This window comes from Harpia harpyja, chromosome 11, assembly GCF_026419915.1.
Source record: "Harpia harpyja isolate bHarHar1 chromosome 11, bHarHar1 primary haplotype, whole genome shotgun sequence".
Classification (NCBI taxonomy): Eukaryota; Metazoa; Chordata; class Aves; order Accipitriformes; family Accipitridae; genus Harpia; species Harpia harpyja.
Genome location: NC_068950.1, coordinates 1325237 through 1346977, shown reverse-complemented (window position 1 = coordinate 1346977; position 21741 = coordinate 1325237). Strand labels below are relative to the sequence as shown.

General features: G+C 58.1%; 1 protein-coding gene across 5 annotated transcripts in view; it reads right to left on the bottom strand.

Moving 5' to 3' along the window:
- Window positions 1–6895: 6895 nt before the first annotated feature.
- The window catches only part of GNG7 (G protein subunit gamma 7), a 79697-nt gene continuing 64851 nt past the window's right edge, over window positions 6896–21741 (bottom strand). For all 5 annotated transcript variants that reach the window (XM_052800554.1, XM_052800559.1, XM_052800555.1 and 2 more), the window contains 2 exons: window positions 15354–15472; window positions 6896–11685 (listed from right to left, as the gene is read on the bottom strand). In XM_052800554.1, coding sequence (XP_052656514.1) covers window positions 11560–11685; window positions 15354–15434 — 207 coding nt within the window. In that variant the 5' untranslated portion in view covers window positions 15435–15472 and the 3' untranslated portion in view covers window positions 6896–11559. The remainder of the gene's footprint in view (window positions 11686–15353; window positions 15473–21741) is intronic.

Genomic DNA, 21741 nt, shown 5'->3' with positions numbered 1-21741 from the left:
CGGGTGTCTGCCTTCCTCTGCTCTGCCGGAGCCGTTCCCACGGGGAGCGGGATCAGCCGCTCCCGGGCGGGTTTCGGGGAGGGGCCCCCCCCGGGCTGCGCTTGGCACCGGCCCGCTCCCAGCCTCCCCCCGGGTTTCTGCAGGGGGGGGGGCCCTCGGGGCAGGGCTGGGGCATTTCCCACCCATGCACAGCTCCCCCCACCCCCTTTCTCCAAAGAAGGGTCCTTCCACAAAAAAAACCACCCGCAGTGGGGATCCCATGCATGGTCCTGATGTCCGAGGGAAACTGAGGCACAGCCTGGGGGCTGACCCGGGGTTTCGGGACCACCCCCCCGCCAAACCGCAGCTCCCTCCGGCCTCCCCCGGCCGTGGGAACCGGGACTGCTGAGCCCCGCACCCCCCCCCCCCCCCCAACCCCTCGGGAGCCAGTACTCACACAGTGCTCGGCGCTGCAGATACCCACGGCCCTGGGGGGCGGGGGGGGGGCCGGGGGGCTGCTCTGACCGGCCTCTTCCTCCTGCAGCCCGGGGGGGGGTGTGTTTGACCCCACCTGCACAGATAAACCCTCCCCACACCTGCCCCCCCTGCCCCACAAACTGTGGGCACCTGTGCTCTTAAAGGACACCCCCCCCCGGGAGATGGGTGCCTGGACTCCTGGGTTCTTCTCCCACATACAGCCCCCCCCCTCCCCCCCCCAAGTGGGTGCCTGGATTTGGGGACAGGGAGAGAGGGATGATGAAGGGGAAACTGAGGCAGCGAACTGCAGGTGCAGCAGCCGCCCTCCCCGTGCCACCGTCCCAGCATGGTGGGGTGCGGGGTCCCCCCTCTGCGGGCAGTGGCAACCCCCCCCCGGGTGCTCCCCAGGTCCCCTCCTGGGGGCAGGAGCCACCTGTCTGTGCACAGAGGTGTGCACATGCGTGCATATGTGTGTGCACGCATGTGCACACGCGCGTGCGTGCCGGGGCCTGGTGCGGCACGGGAGCTGCCAGCCGCGCTCCGAGCGTCCCGGCATCGGCGCGTCGGAGCAGGCCCTGACCTGAGCTCACCCGCGCTCGCCCCCGCTGCACCCACCCCGGTTCACACGCGCGCACACGCATGTACACGCACGCATGCACACGTGACATCCCCGGGCACCACGCTCTGTGCACCGGTGTCAGCCCGGGGTGACGGTCCCGCTTCTGCCCTGGCCGAGCCACGTGGCCGGGGACACCCCGTCCCACCGGGACGCGGGGACCTGCGGAGGGCCGGGATCTGTGCCAGCCCCGTGGCCGGCACCGGGCTGCTGGGAGGGAGCCGGGACTCAGCCGGGAAGGCAATCCTGTCCGGCTGGGACATGGTGTCCAGCCTGCTTGGGGACACAGTGACCGTCCCATCTGGCTGGGGACGTGGTGGCTGTCCCAGGGTGCCTCACGTCTTGGGGAACGTGCCCTGCGCCCTCCCTTTGGGCTTTGACTGCAGGGGGAAACTGAGGCACAGAGGGACAGCGGTGGGAGTGTGACAGCCGAGGTCACCCAGGCAGCTGGGGACCCGTCCCAGCCCTTCTCCCACCCACAGTGTCGCAGGCTGGAGCCATCCCTGGGGCTGTGGGAGTGGGTGCCCCCTCCCAGTGTAGTGGGGGGGGTCCCACAGGACCAGGCAGGCCCTCAGTGGGGGCAATACCCCCACCCCTCCATGCATGGGATTGAGCTGGGTGCCCCAAACCATGGCCCCCACCCTGCAGCTGGGCTGGGGGGGGGACACAGAGTAAAGGACCACCCAGCCTGCCCCAGCGGGTCTGCCCAGCCACACCTGCAATGAGCTGGCAGGTCTCGGCTTGGAGCCCGGGGCTGGGGGGGGGTTGATGGGGCTGGTTCAGTGGGGGCAGGATGAGGCCCTGGCCCTCGCGGTGGGTGAACAAGCCAGCCCAGTGGGGAGAGGGTGAAATCTGCCTGCAGCCATCAGCTCCCCCAGGTTGCACCCACCAAAGTGTTTGGGGGGGAAATGGTGGGGGGATACAGAGGGACAGCGGCACCCTGGGAAGCTGTGGGGCCATGGGGTGAGTCATGGCCCTGAGCCTTCCTCACCTGACCACGATCCTGGCAGGGCAATCCTCCCGTGCCTCAGTTTCCCCACCTGCAGAAGGGCCGTGTCACCCCTCCCAGAGCGCAGTTTGGGAAAGCGAGAGCCTGAGCCCCGAGTCTGGCTCCAGAGCGGGGTGGTCTGGGGGGGGACGGACAGGGACCCCCTTGTCCATCCCCGGTGGGGAAGGGCGTGGGGTGCTCTGGGTGAGCCTGGGAGCAGCAGCGAGGGACACGGCTGCAGCTCACCCTGTGCTTCCAGGCTGCTGGCAAGGGACACGGCACAGCCCGGGCAGTGCCAGCCTGGGGGCACCCATGGGTGTTAGTCCCCAGGAGCACCCAGGGAAAACTAGGAGGGAAAGGGCCGGAGGGCAGGCTGAGTCTCCCCGAAACTCATTTCACTGGTGAGGCAGCGGGTCACGAGGCCCCGGTGACCCCGGCCCGCATCAGCGCCGCCATTCCTGCGCCCGGTGTCACCGGGGAGGACGCACCGTGCCCGCGCCGCGCAGCCACCCGTGTGATGAGTGCGTCAGGCCGGGCTGAGTCACGGCCCCGGGGTGGGGTGGGGGGGGTGGGATGGGTGACAGCCCCCCCCCAGACCCTCCCTGCAGCCCCAAGCAGCGCACAGCCAGCCCCACGGCGCGCTGCACCCCCCCCCCAGCACGGCAGGACACCCACAGCGCAGCTCCAACCGCAGCCCACCCCGGAGCACACATGGAACCGCCCACACGTGTGCCGGATCACGCACACGCAGACACATGCACACACATGTCACCCACCCCCCACATTGTCCCTGCCCCCCTCCCCCGGACACGGAATCCCCCTGGGCCCCCCCCCCAGACAGCAGCGTGGTGCACCCCAGGGGCCTGATCCTGCAGCGGGTCATAGGCAGGAGAGGACCCCCCACCCTGCCCAGGAACCCCCATACCACCCCCCCAGATCCCCCAGTGCTGCCCCAGACCCCCCCCATGGACCCCAGAGACCCCCCCCATGGACATCCCCCCCCCCAGCAAGAGGGTGCCAATGGGACCCCACAGTTAGTGGGGGGGCAATGGGACCCCCTCCCCGTGTAGCCACAGCTCCCATGCTTGCAGCCCCCGGCCAGGGCTCCCCGGCCCCCCCGGGCCCCCCCCCGAGCCACGGCGTTCCCAGGCTGGCCTGACTCACCGCGGTCCCGGCCGAGCGTGGGGGCGGTGGGGATCCCGGCTGGACGCTGAGCCGCACTTTCCACCCGGCCAGAGCCGGCCCAGACACCGAGGGCGGCTGCGGGGTCCGGGGGGGGCCCTGATTCAGCACCCACAGGGCCACATACGGCTGGACCCCCGCCCCGGCACCCTGCCAGCACCGGAGCAAGGGATGCCAGGGAGAGGGGTCCTGGGACTGGGAATGGGGGTCCTGGGCTGGTTTGGCTTGGGGGGCGAGAGCTGTGGCCCACCACTGCCGTGACTCCCAGCATCCCCGCCACTGCGGCCACCGGCATTCCCACCGCATCCCTCCGGCATCGCCGTGGCGGCGGGGCCGGCGGCTGCACACCTTTCCCTGGCACAAGGTTCCAGTGTGCTGGCAGCGTGGGGAACCGGCCAGGGCCAGCCCGACGCCGGGAGCATTAACGCCAGGCGATAATTAGACCCTGGGCGATAATTAGACCTTGGGGGCTTGCAGTGGGGCCGGGTGTGCAGGATGAGTGCTGGGCACACACCCCGAGCGAGACAATTCCCCCCCCCCCCCAAACCTGGCACAGACCACGTGCAAGCAAAAAAACACACGCGTGTGCACACATGCCTGCAGGCACACGGCACCCACACGCGTGTGAGCACCGTGCCGGCTCGGGGACGTGGCTGAAACCGGCCGGTACTTTTCCATCCCGGCACGTGCCACTGTTTTCCACGGGAAATGTCCGATCCCTGGTCCCGGCGGGGCTGGGGTTGATGCCAAGGTGGGGGGGCTGGATCTGTGTGTGGCCCCGCTCTGGTCTGGGAACGCTGGTCAGAGCGGTTCCTGGAAGTGGAGGGGAAGTGTTTGCGTGCGTGTTTGTGGGTGCAGGGGGTCCCGGTGACCCGGGGGGGGACGTGGATGCGACCCCCGGGGGCCCATTCGGGCCCCCGGGGGTCGCATCCGCGTCCCCCCGGGGTCACCGGGACCTTGCACGCTCCACACATGGAGAAGGGGGCTTATGTGTGCCCATGTGCATGCAAGGGGGGGGCTCAGGGATGGGGGGGTGTTTCAGATTGGGGGGGGCACACCTTCCTGGCTCTGGGGTGGCTGCAGCCAGACAGGGCCGGGCCGGATCCTGCTCTGTCTGAGCCCGGCGTGTGGGGAGGCCACAGCCGGTGATTTATGAGTCTGGTCTGGGTGGCTGCTGGCGGCAGGCAGCGGGGCTGGCTTCGTCCCCGGGCTCTGTCCCCGTCCGCCCCTGCATCCACCCAGGGAGAGACATCGGGGAGCCCCCGGGCACGGGGCTGCCCATCCCTCTGCCAGAGGTTGGGGGGGGGGGAGACATCGCCCACCCCAATCCCGCAGGAACCCCTCTGGCACCTCGCCCCGTTCCGAGCTCCAGCTGCGAACAAGCAGCCTCCGGAGAGGGGCTGTGTTGCAGGTGGGGAAACTGAGGCACGGAGCCGGGGTGGTCCTTGGTGGCCGATGGGCTGTGGGGTCCCCACGCCGCACCCCGCTCCCCTTCCACCGTGAGGGCTCGTGTCATGGCGCATGGGGGGGGGAGTGGATGCCAGAGCAGGAAGCCGCCCCGTGGCGTCACGGTCGTGGTCCCAGTGCGTCGTGGGTGTCCCGGTGTCCCTTGCGTCACACGGGGGAGAGGAACGGCTCGGGAGCCCCAACCGCGGCGGGGGCGGGCGGTGGAGGCTGGGGGACACGGAGGGATTCCCCACGGTGGGATGCGGGTGGCCCCGAGCCCCAGCATCCCTGCGGTCAGAGCGGGGCTCTCCCTCGCGTGAGTCCCCGGGGATGGTGGGATGTACCCGGGGGACATGCGGTCCCGGCTGCGGTGATGTCCCCATCCCGGTGCACCCCGGTGTCACCCGGGCGCTGCTGCAGGCACACGCTGGTGCCAAGCCCTGGTGGGTCCGGTGGGACCCGTGTCCGTCCACGGGGCCACCTCGGTCACGTCCCCGCAGCCCCGGCCTCCGGTGCCAGCAGCTTCCCCGGCCCCGACGCCAAGGGCAGATAATTATAGCTGCAGAGAAGCTAAAAATAGCCCCGTGAAGGAGGGCGGGTTATTTTTAGCCGCGTTCCCTGCTCTGTGCCACCAGCCATCCATCCCTGGCCCGTGCCGGAGCCCGCGGCTCCATGCCGGCAGGAGGGTCCGGTGGCCTTTCATGCGGTGCCAGGCTCCAGCGCCGGGCGGGTTTGCTTTGAAACAGGTTTCCAGGAAGGCAGGAGCGGAGCAGCTCCCGGCCTCCCCGACACGTCCTTGCATTTTCAGTGAATTTGGGGGAGTTTGAGCATCTGTGAAGTGACGGGTGCGGGGACCCCTCCGCCGGTGCAGCTCTGCTTGTCTCCACCTGGCCGTGGGACACCGACACGGGACCTCCGGCTGCGGGAGGGGGACGGGGCTGGCACTGACCCCACCGGAGACGGTGCCGGTGGCTCCAGCAAGGCCACGTCTCCCCAAGATGCTGTTGGCCAGAGACTCATGGGGAAACCGTGTCCCCTCTGCTTCCCCCTCTGCCGCTCGCCGGGCTCGCCTCCCACTGCCACCCTGCACACCCCTAAGATCAGACCCCCAGTCCCCCGAGACCCAGCCGGGCAGTCGGGCATCCCCTGCGCAGGGTGACGAGGCTCGACCCGAGGACCACGGCTCGGACCTTTGGTGGCAGCGGCCGGCAAAGCCAGGCAGGCGGTTTGCAGCCAGGGCTGCCCGCTGCAGGACGCTGCTCGTCCCGCAGCCCGTCCTGCTGCCCGTCCCGCTGCCCGTCCCGCTGCCGCCCTTCCCAGCTCGACGGTTTGGGTCAGACACTGAAAAATCCCAGCTATTCCAGGCACGCGGAGGAAGCGTGGCTCCAGACTGCCCGTACGCAGCAGCACGCATTCCTGCCGGGCCGAGCGGGCAGGAGCTGCTCCAAGCCTCTCCCCAAAGCTGCTGGCGTGGAGGCCGCTGCCTTCCAGGAAAGCAGCCCCCATGGCACACGCTGCCGCCAGCCAGCTCCGGCACCGGACCCCGGTGCCGCTTTGGGTGGGAGCTGCTGGGAAGCCGAGCGGGGAGACGGGGCCGCTGCCAGGGCAGGCGGATATCCCTTCCTTTTCTCCAAAAAGGGAAGAAACGCTGCTCTCGGTTTCGCTTTGCTGTGGCTCCATGGGACGGGAGGGTCCCGGTGCTTCCCAGGAAGCAGCAGATGACGAACCGCCAGCTGCCAGGAGTTGCCAGCGATGGGGAGCATCAGGGTGGTGTGAGCAGCCCCCGAGGGTGGGAGAAGGGGATCCCCGAGGGGCTGCACCAGCCCGGCTGTTTCTGCAGGCTGCGATCCCCTGGGGGGGTTGCGAAGGGAGAGCGATGGGATCCTGCGCAGCCCCCGAGGGTGACGGCACCCCCCCCCCCCAAGCATCCTTAGGCAGGAGGACGAAGGTGGCCGAAACGCCCCAAGGATGGGGACGAGGAGGTCTTCGCGGAACCCAACTCCGGAGAAAGCAGCAGGAAGGGTCAGTCATTAGCCAGCTCTAACGACTTCTCCTCCCGCAGCCCCGCTGTTCCTGGAAGGGCGAGTGGCTGGGGGGCCGCCGTGCCCCCAGGCTGGCAGCACCGAGACCACCCGAGCACCCACCGTGCCGGGGAACCGGGTGTCCCCCCGCAGCAGACGCAGGACAGGCTGGGCAGGACATCTGGCAAAATGAAAAGTGAGCCTTTTTATTGTGTTATCAATTCACTTCTTAACAACAATTCCACAAAATATTAAACACTGTGCAAGAAATTGGTCTATGGCACACCAGAAATAAAAATCAAGAGATCCAAAAATGCAGACGTTATGAGGAGCCTACGTTACAGACACCGATTACTTCCTAAGTACAGTCTTTACAAACCTTGATTTGCGTTTGGCAACAAGATCAGAGTTTGGCAAATAATAATAATAATAATAATAATAATAATAATAATAATAATAATAGACCAGAGAGAAAAAATTAAGAGCGCAAAGTATCAGACGCGTGGCTTCTGTTCAATGAAGTAAATGCGTTATTTTTTACTTTGTTAAATAAAGTCGACTTTTTAAGTACTCGGAGGAAGGGGGATCTGCTTGGCTCTGGGCTCGGGAGGCTCCGGCACCGGCACCGAGCCACCGGACCCCACCAGCCTCGCAGCCGCGTCGGCGGGTGCCGTGCGGGTGCCCGGGCGTCTCCCGGCTCTGGCTGCGCCGCCAGGACGGTCCCCGAGACAGGGAGGGGAGGACAAGGAAAACGGACCAAAAAATTAAATAGAAGCAAAGTTTCCTCTCTCCCTTTTCTTCTGCAGTCTCTCTCCTTTCTATTTTTGGCAACAGCTTCACCACATGCTAAAAAGAAACGCCAGACAGATTTGGGCATGTGTTTACGTCCAAAAAAAGGCTTTTGTGGAGCCGGGGCTGCTGGCACCGCCTGCCCCACGCCCCACCAGTGGCACAAGGGAGGCCCTGGCTCCCCGCTCCCCCTTCACGATCTGGAGCACTTAAAAAGTCCTGAAAAGTGTTTTTTTTCCTTTTTTCTTTTTTTTTTTTTTTGGCAAATGCACTAACAAAGTACAAGCGACTACTGTAATTTGCACTTATATTTATGCTATACAAAAACATCTACAGTATGATCACCGATTTACTCAGACGAGGAAAAAATTTAAAAAAAAAAAAAAAAAAAGGTCGAGGATTTTTCCACCTAACAAGTCACCCACTGAGAGACACCAGCACCCACCGGCAGCCCCCTGCCCGCCCCGCTCAGCTCCCGGCAGGACCCTGCCACCACCGGCATCCCTGTGCCAGGACCCCCCAGCCCTGTCCCCAGGCTCCCAGGGGACCCCAAGCAGACGCTCCCTGACCCCTTCTCCCGGCTCCAGCCGCACGTCGAACCTAAACCTAAACCTGCCGCCTCGCTCCTCGCCGGCCATCCCACCGCCGGCACCGCGGCACGACTCCGGCAAGACAGCGGGGATGAGCGTGGCCCACGGCGGGCGGAAAGACGAGGGGAGAGGCAGACTGACCCCAATTTGCTGGACCGTGGCGTGCCTGGCTGGCTTCGCCGGCAGAGCATCCCGCGGCGTTTGCCGGCAGAGCATCCCACGGCGAGCCGCCCGGCGCTGCGGGTCTGAGCCGCCCCATCATGATCCCGGGGGCCGGGGAGGGCAGGACGCAGGCAGGGCTGGCACCCACCCGGGTAGGGGTATCGGGGTGCCCCCTCGGGCAGCACGAGCCGATAATGGGTGGGGGGGACGACAGCCCCTGCCCGGGTCTCGAGCGGAGGAGCGGCACGTGGCTCCTGCGGTAACCTCGGCTGCTCGCTCGCTGCCACGCGGAGCGCAGGTTTTTCTGGCTGACCTGCAGCTCGGGCACTTGCCTGGGTCACTGGCTATAGCACCATGCACTGGTCTCTAACATAGAGGAAGAATCAGCAATCTGGAGTAGAAAAATAAGGCTGGAACTGTACTAGATTAAGGACAGAGGAAATTCCCTCGTGGAGAAGAGAAAGCCCTGCTGTGGCAAAACCCAGGCACACCTCAGGACTGTGCTCGCTTCCCGCTACAGATGCGGCGTTCGAGAGCTTGAAGTTATGTTGGATGAACGATTTAAAAAAAAAAACCAAACCCAACAAAAAGGCATTGCCTGTTGCTGTGCCAGGGCTGCCGCCCTCGGCTGACGGATGATGCTCAGCGCGGTGCCAGGCTGGGGCGTGAGCAGGGCTGGGGACATGCTCGGCCACAGAGGGAAATAAATCCATTTCCCTCCGCTCTACCTCCCCCAATGCTCGTATCGGGACGGGATGAAATCCTGGGGGTCACCAGAAAACCTGGCACAAGGCCGGTGCCAGGACAAGAGCCCAAGACACAGCAGTGGGGGGGAGACAGGAGGTTTAAAACGCTCAGATCAGCAAAGGACCCCAGGAAAGCAGCTGCAAGACGTACACGGGAGGTGCTGTGGTTTGCGTTAGTGTTAAAAATGTGTTTTTTTTTCCAACTTCATTTAAAAGGGCAAGTGATTGCGTACTTAAAAAAACCGATGGCGAGATACCTACAACCGAGAAGTGTAAATGGAGCAGCTCTGCTAACCACAGCCTCCGCCAGCACTGCCGAGCTGGCTGTGTGGCCGGTTGATGCTGGAGAGGGGCCAGCTGCGCTCAGCCCGACACCCCACAGCCCACCCCTGCATTGCGGGAGGAAGACCCTCCAAGGCTGCCCTTCCTTCTGGAAGATGCCAACCCGCCTTCCCCGGGTACCGGCCATGCAGCCGCAGGCTCTGCTCCTCTCCCTGCCTTCGCGCCGGCCTCTGGCATCGTCCTGCGCAGCTCCCTGTGCCTTGGGAGCCAGCGACAGCCCTGGGAACACCATCAGCCTCCGAAAAGCATCCAGCAAAGCCTCCCAGTGCCCTGCCCGGACCAGCGACTCCAACCAGTCTAAGCACACGCAGCATCCAGTATGGGCTGCAAGGTTTCCTCCCTCCAGCTGAACCACGACAGAAAGCATGAGCGCGGTTCAGCGGTTTCCCCAAAAGTCAAACCCGAGGGTCTCCTCCAGCCACCCTCTCCCGGGGGCTGCCGGCGACCGTGGCCATGGGAAGCGTTCCCTGTCCCATGAAGGGATCGGCCACGTGCGGTTTCCATCCCAGCAGGAGGTCGTGGCATTTCAAACCAAATCCAAAGCATTGGGGGAATGGGAAAATTCCCAGGATTTCACATCAGGTGTGGGTTTTTTTTTTTCCTTCTCTTCCCAAACCCAAAACTCGGCACCGCCTGTATTCAGACACCAGCATGGGGTGCCTATGTTCAGGATAACCGGGAATGGGTACCGGCGTGCTGGTTAGGAAACCAAACCGTGCCTCTGCCTACCACGGGGAGCATTCGCCATCCTCTGAGGAGCTGCCGAGCCCCGGGCTCTGCCCTGCGGACGCAGACAGGGCTCGGTCACTTAAAACCCAACACACGGGACCCGTCATCTCCCCGACAGAGCTGGAAGCTGGTGAGCGACGCCACGGCTCAGACGGCTGCACGGTGCCCAACACGCCGGCGTCGGCAGCTCCAGCGATGAGGGGAGATGCGGTGGGACCTCCCTGAGCTCTGATCTTTCTCCCCAGTATCTACCTGCCCTGGCACCGAGCCGCCGGGCTCTGTCGCTGCCATGGCTCAGCAGGGCTCTGCGGTGGGCAGCGGGAGGAAGGCTCGCCCGCTTGTCTCCTCTTCCTCACGGGCTGCTCTGCTCTGGGTTATCCCCGGCTCTGCGGCGCGTGCGTTTAACGTTGGTGAACAAAGCGCTCCCCGTTTAAATTGCATTTCGAGATTTCCAAGGCATGGGAACCAAACTATTTCTTTTACAGCCTTACCCTCATCTCCCTGAATTAACCAGGTTTAGTGGAACAAATTCCACTTGCCACTCCCAGTGAGAAAAAGGGAGATAGGAAATGCTGGTAAATCTGCCAATTTTAGTGTTTCGGACTGAGACTCTCCAAAAAGGCCAATTTTAAAGATTTCTCACGTGATACCGCACAACAGAAAGCCCCTTCCCTCCCCCCGCCCCTGGTACAGTCCCGTTTGGGAAAAACAGTGGTAACAACACAGAGAAACCCCAGAAGCGATCAGAGGGGTCGAGCCCGGCCTCTCCCATGCCTCGGGCTTCCTAACGCCGCTCACAGAAACCCTCTTGGCCGATGGATCTGATGCCGGAGAGCGTTTCCCCACAGTGCCATCCCCTCATCCGAGCGGAGCCGTGCGGCGCAGGGAGGGAGCCCCCCGGCCTCCATCCTCCTCGCCCCAGCCTCGGTTCATCCATTTGCAACAGCAATTTTTCGAGCTGTGTTTTGGTTGGTGTTTTTTTTTTTTTTTTGTACTAGTTTTCTACAAAATAGCCCCCCACCTGGACTCTTCTCCCTTGTTCCCTCTCAAGAAACAGAGCAAATTCTTGCAACGATGCGCTAATTGGAAACTAATTGGATCAGATCCACTTAGAGCTTTGTTCAAAGCTTCTACCAGCGAAGTCCCGATACTCAGGTCTTGCATCCCATTGGCAAATGCAATGAAAACCCCCACTGCCTCCACCACCCCGGTACCAATTTCAAATGTCGCTATTAAAAATACTTCCCCCACCCCTCAACCCTAGATTTGTTTTCTGTTTTTAAATTTTGACCCCTCTCAGTGCGGCACCTGCCCAGGAGCAGACAACCTTCCCTAAACCACTTGCAATTTTTTTTTTTTTTGAGATTGAAGTTCTATTTAAATCCAAGATTTAGTGTTTACCCCTCGGCGCAGTTGTAAGTTTGTAGCTTGGTTTCAGTTGATGGAGAACGGTGCCCTGCCTGAGAGATCACACGCGCCGGAGCGAGGAAAGCTATAGGATGATACAAGGCTTTTTGTCCTTAAAAGGATTCTCCGAAGCGGGCACTCCAACCAGCAGCGGGTCGTTCCTGGCATGTTGCTCACAGTAATTCATTAGCTCAGAAGATGCTTTCGAGACCTAAATGTTGCAAGAAAGCAGAAGGTTAGTCAGAATATTTGGGTGAAGGCGCAGAGCTCAGCCCACGCAGCACCACCGCTTCCCAAGCACGCCTGATGGGCGCTTGGAGGAGGAGGAGGCAGGACTAGACTCCCCCGAGTTCTGTGCGGAGGAAGAGACCAAACTGTGGTTCAGCTTTTCGTAACAGAAACTTTATGGAGATGGTGACAAATGAAAAGGGGAAATGGACATGTAAGGTCTGACATAAATAAAGGGATGAGTATGGGAAAAATACTGCCAGCCAAGAGCAAGAGATTTTTAAGAAGATATTATTGTCCTCATTTTTAAGGGCTTTGGGATGAAAAAGAAAGGAAAAAAAGCCTGCTTGAGAGTGGCCATCCTCTGATGTTAAAAATGGAGGTTTTGAAACCATTAGAAATTATTACTTAAGGCTCTGCTAATTTTAGTTCAAAGACACCTTCTGGGAACTGAGAGCCCAGAGCAGCCCGGCAGAGAGGGGACCATGGTGGTGGGTGAGCAATGCGGCTGCACCGTCTGGCAGCGAGGAGGACGGGAGGCACGGGGAGAGTCCAGGCAGGGAGGTGCCAGCAGCTCTGGAGACCAACAGCAGCCCTTTTTTTTTTAATTAACTTAATAGCTGGTTGAACATAAGGCAAACACAAAACATAGACGCAACGAGACCACATCTGGAAGGCCCAGATGTGACCTGTTGTAGCTGCAGAGCCTTACAGCAGCGGTTCCCTTCATAGAATCATAGAATCATAGAATCATTTCGGTTGGAAAAGACCTTCAAGATCATCAAGTCCAACCATTAACCATGCCCCCTAAACCATGCCCTGGAGTACCCTGTCCACTCCTGGGATCTCCGTGGCTGCTTGGCACCGCGGCGGCTCACCCCTCTCAGCTGAGCAGAGCTATGATTTAGGGGGTCTGCTGCTCTCATCACGGCACTAGTGGGGGTCACCATGCTCTGCAGCCTTGCAGAGGATGCTGCGGCACACAGCCAGCGCCTCGGCAGCTGCCGCCTGCAGAGCAATGCAACCCGCCCAGCAGGAATGTGCAGTTGTGTGCCGTCATTATGAAACCTTTCAGCAGCAACTGAGAGCGCACAGCGAGGAGGAGAAACAAAACCCCGGTTCTCTGCAGCTTTGGGCAAACCGCTTCATCGGTGCTTCCACACCACAGGGTGGGCATCCTTCTCCTTTTTTTGGTGTCTGCTGGAAAGGCAGGTCCTGAGACCGCATCAGACAAGGTGCTTTTGTGGGAGTCTCTAGGTATTATTGCAATAGTAAGTATTAAAGTCTTAACCAGTAATGAACACTTCGAATGAACACCAACTGCTGCTGGCCTGCACTTAAACATACTTATCACATACATTGGGATCCAGCAGCAAAACTGCTCTGCAGAGAGACAAGGTCAAGGCTCTGCCTTAAACCTATTACTCCCATAAGACAGTAATTACTCCTAATCTCAGAGTAAAGAAGCAAGGGGAAAGAGATTAGCTCGCCGGCAGCACGGCTGAACCTGTTATGAGAGCAAGTGGCCTGGAAACCTCTGCACACCTCTTAAAGCTTCAGCCATGTCGGTGAAGGGAAGGATGAGACAGACGCAGTCGCTAGAAAAGGCCTGGCCCTTCTCTAGCAGATGTATGGGCTGCTCGGGCTGGGGAGGAGGAAAATGGCAGCGCGGTGGTAGGGCTCCGCTTCGACTGCAGCGTCGGGTGCTCCGTCAGACCTCACAGGGAGGAATCGGAGAGCATTCCTCACGCTGCTGTTCTCGCTGCTGTTAACAGCTCACGGGGCAGCCATTCCCCTCATCTCAGAAGTGTATCAGCTTGTTTATCTGCAGGCAAACGTGTGTCTCACCGACCTCAGCTGCGAGGTTCGGCGAGCAGGAGCTGAAGGGGCGAGCACTCGTTTGACACTGTACTTAGGAGCTGGCTGGCTTGGCACGCTCGCTCGAGAGCTGGGTTTGCGGATCACAACTCTATTGAAAGCTTGCCCAGACAGCACGTCTTCTCCACCCTGCCTAAATAGCAGCGTGTTGTGGTCCCACCACTGTTGTTCTTTCCCAGCAGAGCATTTAAGATAGTCACAGCTACAAAGGTCGGTAAGCATACACACACCCTCCTTCCTACTTGGCGTGCACCGTTTGGGATCCTGGAGCTGAGACACAGTAATTCTTAGGAGAGTCAGCAACGTCTGTGCTGGGGGAAGACCTGTAATTTATTTTGTCTTCCCTAAAATGGCCTCACTGATGGGTGCATCACTGGAGTCTGGAAAGTGGTGGCCCTAAAAACAGCTACAAAACCTCATGGCTTTAAAAAAACCCCAGATATTCAAAGCAGCAGCAGCAGCTCCTGCACATCAAAACCGGAGATGACGGAGGACCTGCTCCTGCAGAAGTACCAGGGACTGAAAGTTAAAAAACCCATTCTTTGACCAGGAAACTAAAATAAGAACTATCAGGTGGATAGACACCTATGCATTTTACAGTATTTCAGTTTCACTGTGCCTTTCATCACCATGCACGGGGGTTTTCTTAGCATGACTTACTGACAAGTGACTTTCCACGAACAAATCTCATCTCTCTCCTCCTTCTGACCCCCCAGGGAGTTTCTCAGAGGGACGGGCAGCGGAGCAGCCCGACCACAGCCTGCCTGAGCCACCCTGCCGACCAAAGCTGGCAAAGTCCAGATGCAGGCAGTAGGGCTGCAGAGCCGGGTGACAAGCACGGTTCCTCTGTGGCTTAAGAGGCATAAATTCAGAGAATGCCTCGGGGTGTCTTGCTCACAGAGCTGGGACTTGCTGCCCACATGCTAATATTTGTCTCCAGCAAAGGCTGCTCTCCAGAGCTCACGTGGCCGAACGAGCCTGGGTACCGCAATCACCAAGCCGGTTCCCAGAATAGAGTGAAAGCTCCTGGAGGACCCAGTCTCTGACTCTCAGGGGACGCTGTGGCTGTGAGCACGTTACCTGCTCCAACCCCCCAGCACCAAAGGGAGCTTTATTTCTGGGGCTCCTTTGCTGCCCCAGCAGATTGCTGGTGAGCCAGCACGCAGCTGAGAATAGATTCCGGTTTGCTATCCTGGACAACTGCAGCACAAAATTAACTTTTCCTAGTTCTACCATAAACATGCCTCAAACCAGAGTGAAGGCGTGCCACCATCCTTGTTCATTTGCAAGAACTGGGAATAGCAGCAGCTGAGAAATAACTGTGCAGGCAGTGACTTTCAGAGAGAAACTGCACATGGACAGTGAAGCCATCCTGCTTCATTTTTTTAAATGGGGAAACAAGACTGGAATGCACATGAGCATGCCCAGCAGAGCTTTGCTGTGTCCAGCCCCTGCAGCTTCAGTGCCTTCACAGGTTGCAGGTGCCCAGCTGAGCCCCAGGAATTTACTCCAGTGGCTGGTCTGCCCTTGGATCGCATGGGCACCTCTAACACCTGGGAGAAGCTGCCCAGGCTGTGACCTTACCTCCTGGTAGGAGCAGTGCCCATAGGAAGGGGTCCCGTCTAGAAATGCTGCAGTATCTGAGCCGGAGACATTGCAGCAACATGCACGTTCTTGTGAAAAACCCAAAGCACTTGCCCAGAGACCTTTCCCACTCCGTCCCTGCCCACCCCAGAGCGGCACGTATCATGCTGCTCCAGCTCCTGTGCTCACCTTGATCCTCTCGATGCCGGCTTCAATGCGGAGCTGCTCCACCAGCTTCCGGGCCTGCGCTATGTTGTTAGTTGTTGACATTGTCTGCCATCGGCTCCAGGCCTCAGCACGTGAGAATACTGCAAAACAAGGAGGGGGGAGAGGGGGGGTTGGCATCGTGCAGCATCTTGAAAAGGATTGCGCACTGTGTCCTCACCAACAGCCACGTGCAAAGGGCTTCCACGAGCTCTAAACTGATGACACCAACTTAACGCTTCCTGATTTTGCTTCAAGTTCTCCTTTCCTTTAAACAGCACTCTTTGTGCCCTCTTTTCAGGCTTTTTTTTTGATTAAAAAAAACCAAACAGAAACTTGCCGACGAGAGGGGAAAAATGAAACTTTTTCTGCAGAAAGTCTTGCCAAACGCATTCAACTCATCGACTGGAAAAGCGAACAGCAATTTTCCAGCCCGCGTAACCTGCCACGCACCGCTTGCAGCGAGACAGGCAGGGGGAAGGTGGAGAGGGACGCTGCTTGATCGTGACCACACACAGCTCCTGGATGTTCACCTCACTTTTCATCTGCTTGTTGCACTGCTGCCTTCGTCCTGCCCCGACTCCTGTGTCAGGATTTCCTCTGCACAACGAGGCTCCGAGCAGCAACTAGAAACGCTTAATACTGTACAAACTCAGATCTATGCTATTTATCCATCATTTTTCAAATTATGTCCCTCAAAAGAGTAGAGTAAGAAATTAAATAAGAGCAACAGATGGTCCCAGGCTGGGTGGAAAGCCAGGGCTCAGGCAAGGGGCAGAGGTTTCTCAGATGCCAAAGCACTGGATGGAAGCAGGGGACAGGCAGTGAGGCACAGACACAGACACAGGCGAATATGAAAGCACAAGAGGCACCGATAGCTCGTGTCTCAATCAAACATTCCACAAAAATGGTGCAAAATAAGTGCCTGGCTGAACATGGAAACGAGGAGAGCACCACAGGGCAAGCCAGAGCCGGAGCCGAGTAGGACCGGAGCTCTGCTGAAGCATAACCCCTTTCTGTGCGCCAAGTGTCCGGTCTCTGAGGGTCTCGCAGACCCCGTCCAGCTGCCAAACTCTGCACCCATCCCTGGCTGTGCTGATCGTGGGGCTTTAATGTACCTGTCACTCGGCCGGGTGCAACCTGCACATGGTGCCATGTCCCTGCGACTGCCACACCACAGCCGGGCGCCCCGGCAGGGAGAACGCAAGCGGTTAAACAACCTTCCTCGAAATTTAAAAGCAGCAACTGAAGAAGTTTGTCTATGAGACCAAAATAATCCATCACTGTCACTCGGGCTGGACCAGTGGGGCAGCAGCCAGGGCTGCGGCATGCCAGAGGGCAGCTCCGGCCACACCGTCCGAGCCGGACTGCCTTGGCCAGACACTGTTCTCAGGTCATTTCTTTATGATCATCTCCGTGGGGCTGCTGCAGAGGTGTCAGGGAAAAGTCACTTCCTTGCCTGGCCCAGCAGTGACTCAGTCCCTGACCATTCAATAACGGTGGGGAATAGGGGGAGAGGGCCGCAGCGAGTACCACCTCCCACCTCCTGCCGCCTGACAAACCATTAGATGATGCTGGGAGAAGGAAAGAGCCAAAGCAAACATGGGGTCAGGTACCAGCGGCGCTCGCAGCGCCCCAGCCAGCCGCCCACTGCAGCCTTCTGTGCTAGCTTTAATTAGAGACTCCTTCAGTCTTCTCCCCAGGACCGGCAGCTTCAAAGCAGATGCTGAACTGCTGCCTTTACTGGGGGGAAGAGAGGGGGGAGTGTCTGCCGCATCTAAAATCCTAGCAGACTTGAGCTGTCTTGCCTATGTTTAGACATTAAGGGAGTTTATTCCAGACCACAACGGCACTCTCAGGGATTATTTTGCTTGGCAGCAGCATGCAACGTGCGCTGCACTTTCCAATCCCTGAACAGCACTCAGCTTCGTTTGCAACACCAAATGCTGTGGGAGAAAACAAACGGTGCTTCAACCAGTGTTACCAACTCCACCATGGGACTATTCCCTGAATTAGCAGGGTTATTCAGAAATCTCCACCTCTCCAGTCCTGGAAGACGTTAGTCAGGGCGCCATGGGAAGCCACGCTCTTGAAATAAAGTCTGGTACTGTGGAAACTGGGAGAAGGAAGCAGGCTGGCCCCAGGGGAAGGATCCTCCTCTCCTGCTCTGATTTGAAGCACTCCAAAATAGTGCAGGCAGCATTAGGATTGGGGAAAAGCTCTGTCTCAAAGTCAAGCTCTTTCTAAATCTGTACCGTGAACTTGAAAGACCTCCCTACTGCAAATAGTTCACTCCTCATTGACGAAACAATTGTTCACCTGGATAAAGAGTTAGCAGGCAGCTGGAGGAAAAAAAATATAAGCAATCAGATATAATTTATGTTTGCAGCAGCACAAGATCACCTGCTTGTACTTTCCCAGCTTCCTGTTTATGGAACAAGGCTGATGAATCAGTCGAGGGCAAATTACTTAAGGGAACTTCTGCTTCTCCTGCAGCACTGGGACATGCACAGCCCATGTCCCCATCCCCGCAGCTCGTGCTGCACGGGGGACACCAGCCTGGCTGAAGGAAGGATGCGTTTTACTAAATAGAGCATGGAGAGAGTCCTGCTGCGTGGCAGGAATTATCAAACTAGTGTCTTAAAAGTCCTTGGCAAGGAGGACAAGTTTTACTCCCCACTCTCCCTGTAGCCCGGTTTCATGGAGTCTTTGTAAAGCGAAAGCAACACTTGTAAATCAGAAATGATGCTTTACTTGGGTCATTACAGCATCAAAGCAGGCAGTCACCTGCCTTCCTCTGCCCCTGTGCTGACAACCGCTCTCCAGCTCACCACCATCATCTGCCATCCAGCGAGACCCTGCTTTGCCTACGGCAGCAATGCACTTTGCCTCTCCCAAGCATGAAAAGCAGCATCAATCGCCACTGAGCACAGAGTTAGCAGCTTTATAGCAACAAAATCTGCAGCAGCAGCTTCTATTTCCTCCTCAGCCGCCATCACCCAGTGGCGACGGCGCAGGGCTCCCTCGGAGGAACTGGGAAGTGGCTCCCTGCACGCCGCGCTGACAACACAGTTCCTCTTAACAGCGTTTTAAATTTCCAAGTACAACTTTCAGCAGCCGAGCTCTCAGAAAGGTCAAAGGGAGATTTGCTGGATGCAAAATCCTCCTCCAGCTGCAGCCAAGAGCAGCTGCTCATCCTGTGCATCCCTAAGGCTCCTCGGTGGCTCCCGGTCCAGACCTGCCGAGCCAGGTCGGGGTGGCTGTTGGCACGGGTTGGATCAGCACCGGCACCGCAGCCGCATGGTCCCAGGGTCGGCAGAGCCGCAGCAGGACCTGCATCGCTGTCGAGTCCGGGCTGCCGGCATGGGTCAGGTAACCCGGCCACACTCCAGGACTGCTCTGCCCGGCGGGAGTTTAAAACTGGCTTCTGTTACCTTGGCAAATAATTAACTAAGCGCGTCATTAGCAACTGGAGACCATCAATACAAAAGATGCAGTGGGTTGCTGCATGGCACACAAAGGGCGTCCTCGGGATTTTTTAGAAGCCAAAACAAACTTTAAAGATGTCATTCAGCAGACTTACAGGGGTGTGTAAATAACTCATGAGGTAAAGGTATTTGGAAAAAAGCCATGCAGAAGTACGCAGAGTAAAGCAGAGTAAAGTATGTGATGCAAATCAGGATGATATGCAGGATGCAGCTACGTCGTCCCTTTTCCAATCTTTATGTTTGAAAGAAATCAGCATTTTGAAAAGGATGGGGAGGCGACGTCTGCAGCTGGGCCTGGGGAGGAAGTGCAGGACAGTCAGGACACCCAGCTCTTGTGCACATCCTCCTGCCTCCGCTCTGTCATCCGACCGCGGAGAAATAAACCGTACAGCCAGGCTTCCTTCCTGCAAGGCGGGCAAAGCCTTCGGTGTTTGGCCACGACCGACCTCCTCCTGCCCCTGCCAGTGGAAAGCAGCCGGCGCCTGGCCAGGGCAGACTTTTCCTTTCCTGGTATCTACTCATGACTCTGCAGAACAACGCAGCCACTCGCATTTCGCTGAGTCACGAATGGACATCATTCAGCAGGAAATAAATCTTCCCGCATCTTTGCCAGAGCACCTTCTGCCCTCCCAGCTAATCCATCTTCCACTTCTCCCCAGCAGCATTCCTGGGAAGGGCAGCGCTGCACAGAGAGGACAACCCAGTTTTTGGAAACGACTCTTATTGCGTTAACGCAACGTTAACTCAGCGTGCATTTTTCACGCTGTCGTGTAAGCAATTCCAGGAGGGCTGAAGTCATCAGACAGTCTTGCAACTCTTTGGGCTGCCGTCCCTGTTCCTCCAGCAGTGGAGCAATCTGGCAGGTGGCTGCAGATCCCAGACTGCAGAGGTATTAACAGGGCTCGGACTACAGCAAGATTTCACACCTATGTGCTTGTAGGATGGCATACGAAAAATACTGCTGCAGTAAGTTGAAAATTAATAAAAAATATGAGAACACAAGAACATGGGTAGTGATATACTATCCAGTGGTGTTTCAAGGTCAACGCCAACAAAAGCAGCAGTGAGGGAGGGTTATGAAACCTTGCAGCAAGTAAACAGGGAGCCAGGGGTGCAGGCGAGGGACCGAGGAGACTCAAGAATGAAGCAAACAAGTCCCAAGTTATGATTTGGCTGCAGTGCAAACATCCCGTGAGTACTTCTACCTATTTTAGGAAGAGCACTGGAGGACAGAGTCCCAAAAGTTAAGTTAGGACAAATTCTGGAACAATAAGGATTTGCTGTTTTAAACTGGTTTGCTTCCTGAAAGCACATCAGGATGCTCGTAACTGTGTCCTGCATCAGCTCAGTCTTTGACTCAAGAACAACCACAAATGCCCTCTTCTAGATCAGGTTTAATCATTAAACAAAAGAATTTAAAGGATCACAATAAGTGTTACAAAAGCAGATTTCTTGTGTTCACATTCTTCATACACCCTCAGAAAAAAGGGTTTTTCAGTGTTTACAAAGCAGGGTGCATCAGGCAGCGTATTACTATTGGTACTCCAATGTTTCCATTGAGGCAAGCATGAAAAGGGTATTTACACGGGACCGTTTTGCACTTTCAGTACCGATCATCTGTTCTGCACAGCCGTCTGACGTCAAAATAGGACTGACTTATGACTACGGAGTAGGCACCTCTGCCTCTTACAGAGGTTTTCTTTTTCATAAGCTAATTCTTTGTGTACCAGGTAGATTGCAAAGGTAATGATTTGGCTTACTTTAGTGGGAAAAAACAAAACCCAAACCAGCGCAGCTCTTGAGTCAAAAGCGTGCAGCAACAGCGGTGACAGTAGTGCTGGCTCTGACAAGCTGTGACTCAGCACAAGCTCCGTGTCGAAGCAGACGCCTCCTCCGTCGAGCATCTTGGTCTGGCTCCGAGCAGGGCTTTGCCCGCTCAGCCCTTTCATCCATTTCCCAATCCTGCCCCAGCGGCATTTCCCGGCTCCGCTCGGAGGTGAAGGATCACAGAGTCCCGTGGCACGCAGCAAGGTCGCTGCCGGATGGGGCTCAGCACCCTGCACCTTGCTCCATCCCATGAGATGCATGAAGGGATCCTTCATCTCACCCTGCCCTCGGCGCCGCACCGAAACGTTACAACAGGATCCAGGTCACGAGGATGAAACTGCCACCCTCGGCATCACGGCGTTCCGAGAAACCAGGCTTGCCTTAGCACGCCTCTGATCTGCACCTTGCGAGATGTACGGCGCTGTGCTGCAAGACTGACACCCAAAACTCCTTAATCATTGACTCGGCACAAAACCCTTTCTCTTTTATGCAATCGGTGCCACCTGCACGCTCCCACCCGCAGCCTCTCCAGCTGAACGGCAGGAAGCATTACGCTAGGAAAGAAATATGCACTGATCCCTCTAGTTTCTGAATTCTTCCCATACTTCTCATAGCTGGAAGCAGCCACTCCTAGCAGGCTAAATAAACAAGCGAACATCTGAGTAACTGCCGGAGTTATGCTTTGTCTTGCCCCCCGCCAGATAAAAAAAACCTACGAGACTGGTGCTTGTGGGTGTCCCTGGGCTCGAGCTGCCCGATGGAAAGCACCGGGAGAGCATGCCTGCAGCATTCTGTGTGGCTCACACCCCGCAGCCAGGCTGGCTGGAGCATCATCTTCCAGCCATCGTCCCACCATGGCACCGGTGGGATGAGGTACCAGGGTACACTGTGCTGATGAAGGGATGTGGGGAGATGGTTGGGGTAGGAGGACGCGCTCCTAGATCTCAGCCTTAACCAAACTGTGCTTGTAAAGAGCAGCCCAACCGTCACCAGCATTTCACCGCAGCACAGCACGCACGCATTTGCTGGAGGGTGAAACATCCCGCACCACTGAGATA